This window comes from Cryptomeria japonica, chromosome 7 (genome assembly GCF_030272615.1).
Source record: "Cryptomeria japonica chromosome 7, Sugi_1.0, whole genome shotgun sequence".
Classification (NCBI taxonomy): Eukaryota; Viridiplantae; Streptophyta; class Pinopsida; order Cupressales; family Cupressaceae; genus Cryptomeria; species Cryptomeria japonica.
In genome coordinates this window covers 580,819,047-580,822,922 of record NC_081411.1, presented here as the reverse complement: position 1 = coordinate 580,822,922, position 3,876 = coordinate 580,819,047, and the positions used below count along the sequence as shown (strand labels likewise).

General features: G+C 32.4%; 1 protein-coding gene across 1 annotated transcript; it reads right to left on the bottom strand.

Moving 5' to 3' along the window:
- Positions 1–525: 525 nt before the first annotated feature.
- On the bottom strand, positions 526–2,007 carry LOC131048412 (uncharacterized). The gene is made up of 2 exons (XM_057982371.2): positions 1,554–2,007; positions 526–875 (listed from the first exon to the last, which is right to left on the bottom strand). Exons 1-2 carry the CDS (start codon positions 1,966–1,968, stop codon positions 757–759), a joined length of 534 nt encoding a protein of 177 aa, XP_057838354.2. The 5' UTR covers positions 1,969–2,007; the 3' UTR covers positions 526–756.
- Between the last annotated feature and the right edge of the window lie 1,869 nt (positions 2,008–3,876).

Here is a 3,876-nt window from a genome sequence, read left to right as displayed (position 1 = left end):
TTGAAAATACTAATTAACCATTATAAGAAGATTCTCCCTTTGATTTGTAGCAAATATCTAGATGTATCATTGGAAGTTAACAATTGATGTCTATTTTGGTGTCTTGACAATTATTGGACTCCATCAGTATCATAATGATGCAACGTTTAAGGCTGGGCAAAAGGGGGAGAGAATTTAGGGTTACCGAGTTGACATTAGAGGTGGACTGGAATCCTCTAGATTTTGCTTGAATATAAAAAATTGTAAACAAACAGATATCCAGCCAAATACGAAAGGCTGGTGTATCTTCTCCTCTTGAACCACACTTTATTAAGCCTGCAATTATCTTCACCAATTCTTTTCAGTTGAAACTTATTCCCTTTAATTTGGCAATATGAAAGTGCCCTAAATCTGTGAAACATTAGAGGCTAATGCCAACTACAAGGTATCTAAGATCGAGCCTCTTCAAACAATTTACTAATGAATCCATGAAATTTCAGTCGAGAGAGAGAAACAACAGTGAAAATATGGTATTACTGTATGGTGTAAAGGAAAAATATAGCTCCATATATATATAGAACAGGTGATCGATACAATAATAGAGAAGTACAGTATAAACCAAGAGCTCCCAGCTCTATTTATCTATCCTGTCGATTCCTCTATTCAACCATGTACAACCCATGTATAATCACAGTCATCCAATCTTCAAAAATTTCGCCAGACCTGTATACCAAAAGAGGGCTTTCTGAACAATTCATGAGGACTAATCCACAAGTGCTAAAACTGACTAGAAGTAGTCATGACTGTGGTCATTTGGGCTTCAAGGACCTCCATCTGTCTTTCAAGACTGCTCAGCTTGTCATTCAAGGTTGTCAGCTTAGTCTTGGCAACAGTATCTGTTATTTACAATCAATCAAACCAAAATAACATCAATTAGTCACAGTTTGGCATAAGTTTTTCACAGTTTCATGTTGTATTCAAAAGATTGCTTCTATTTATGTTTTTTTATTGAATCCCTAATCAGAAATAAGATATGGTCTACACTCAGTTGGGCATAAATTTTTCACATAGTATTCAAAAGATTGCTTCTATGCATGTTTTTATATTGAATCCCTAATCAGAAAGAAGATTTAGTCTACACTCAACAATCAATAATCAGAAAAAGTACACTCGGAGATCCGTAATCATAATCATAATCAGCAAGTGGAGAGTCAGAGTCATCTTCTTCTTCTGATTTCATGTAATATTCAAAAAAAATTACTTCTAAAATCAATTGTATATGTTTTCATTTTTATCAAATCCATAATAAAAAAGAAGATTCATCCTACACTAAACATCAATAATCAAGAAGACTATACTTAGAGATCTATTATCTAGAGGACAGACAGAAACCTCTTCTCAATATGATCCAAACAGATATGAAAACACACAATTGACTCCAAAAACAACTTAATTTTTTTATAAATTGGCCCTTCAACCATTAATCTATACAAACAATTCTTCATATAAAATTCCAAACAGAAACCCTTCCAGGAAACCCTAAAAAACCTAGTGGGGAAGTGCCAATAATTTACCATATTGGCTGACAAATTCAAACATCCTTCTGACATTCAAATTGAAGGAATTGTTGGCTTGTCTGTTGTTCCAGTCTGTCTGCACAGCCACACCGACATTATTGACAATGTTATTTGCAGATTTTCGAGACATAGTTAATAGAAATGGGAGGCAGAGAGATTGGAAGAGATGAGAAGGGCAGAATAAACCTGTACTTTTAAAGAGGGGAAATGTTGACTGGGTCCGCCGCCTTGGGCTTGGACTGCTAGTTTGAATGCTTTGTTGTTCCCATTTAAAGACCAGTCTTGACCGAGAAAATATTGGGTGTGATGTCATGTCTGACCTCAGAAATCCATTTCCTTGTCTTCGACTGCACTGCAAACGTAACCCAACACCACACCTAGATAACGATATCATGTACCCAATTAGCCCCATTTTCTCATCTCGTGGAAGCTAAGAAGCGTCTAGAAGGAATTTAGTATCCAATTACCCCAAATTTCTTCTCTCCTGGAAGCTAAGCAGCGTCTAGAAGGTGGTTTTAGTACCCGAGTTTATTGAGTGTTTAGGAGATGTGGGCACACGTGGCAGCGGCTATCCAGCACCTGGGTTGCACACATTGCCATACGATCATAAGTGCAGTTCCCTGCTTTGACCTTCTTAACTCAATTATATTATTGCTCCGTATTTGTTTCAGTAGAGTGAAATTTTTTTCTAATTATATTGAAGATTGTAGTAATGTTTATTATTAGTTTCGACCAGGATAATAGTTTCTGTCACAGTTCTATAGTATATAATTTTATTTTATTTTTTAATAATTTAAAAAATACTATTTATCTTTTTCTTTATTGACTTATATTGCAAACCCTAAGAATAAAATTCAATTTTTCTTTTCTTCAAATTATAAATTTTACATCAAATGTCACATAGAATTAAATTTTTGAAAGAGAGTTGTGATTTCTTATTAATGACTTCTATGCATGTACAATAAACTTTATATTTAAAAAAAAAAATGTCATTTCTTATTAATGACTTCTTTGCATGTACAATAAATTTTATATTTTAAAAAAAAATTCATTTCTTATTAATGATTTCTATGCATGTACAATAAACTTTATGTTAAAAAAAAAGTAGTGTTGTCATTTTTAACTTTTGTTCACCTCCTTATTAGTTTTTAATTCATAACAAGCAATTGCACCTTGGTGTTCAATGGGTACGCCAAATAAGAGTGGAAGATCACTAAGGGGAAATTTTGGTCTGTAGATTGCATACATTTGTGTAGTACATCAGGTAAATTGGTAGGACATTTAGCAATTGATGTTGTCTGTGCAACAAAAGTCTAAATGGAGAACTGAAAACTTCAAATCAATTATGCATTCACTTATAGGGGTCCAAGCATGATCAAAATAACCTTTGAATTAGGAAGATAATAAGACTCAATTACAAACATGCTCATGTTATGTTTGCAATGGGGAGAGAGGGATACAAAGAGGGAGAGATAAAGGGGGGAAGAGCGAGAGAGGGAGACGGTTAAGAGACCGAGGTAAGCAATAGAGATGGTGAAGAAGATAGATATAGAGATGGAGAAGGAGATGGAGAGGGGTATGGAGAGAAGTAGATGAATACATAAAGAGAGAGACAAAAGATGGATAGATAGAGAGGTAATAGATAAATATATAGAGAGGGAGAGAGGAGAGAATAAGAGAAGGAGAAATAGAAAGATAAAGATAGAGATAGAGATATGAAGTGATATATATAAAGAGGTAGAGAGAATGAGAGATATAGGGGTAGAGAGATGGAGAGATAAGAAGATATATAGAGAGAGCTAAAAGAAGAGATAAGATAGACATGAACATAGATGTAGAGGTATACAGAGAGGGAAGGAGAAATAACTAATTCATTTATAAGTTGAAAACCATATATTTGTTATATAATTTAATTTTATATGTATAAGTTTTATATCATTTATTTTGTGGATATTGATGTGTTCTAATGGAAACATTAATATCATGCTTCCTTATTGCAAATAGAGCATTACTTTTGTTAAATATAAATTTGGCTAATTCAACTACAAATATATTTTTCTTCATGTACATGAGCACTTGTTTCATTCCTTTCCTTAATATATGAGTTTTCAATTACAATTCATTTTTTCAAACCATAAACTCATTACTTGTAATTACCTAAATTGAATTAAAAATTATTCAATTAAAACATTGAAATAATTATAGAATTTTAAATAATTATTAATCGGGATTGCAATCTAAATATAATCGATTAAAATACATAATATACTTAGATATATATTATAACATATATCATATAAATACAATTTTTTTTTATCAA

Excerpts from the sequence above, each read along its gene's own strand:
- LOC131048412 (XM_057982371.2), bottom strand. The coding sequence starts at position 1,968 with ATGGGGCTAATTGGGTACATGATATCGTTATCTAGGTGTGGTGTTGGG. Across the intron at positions 876-1,553 it reads TGAATTTGTCAGCCAATATG|ATACTGTTGCCAAGACTAAG; the intron begins GTAAATTATTGG and ends TGTAAATAACAG.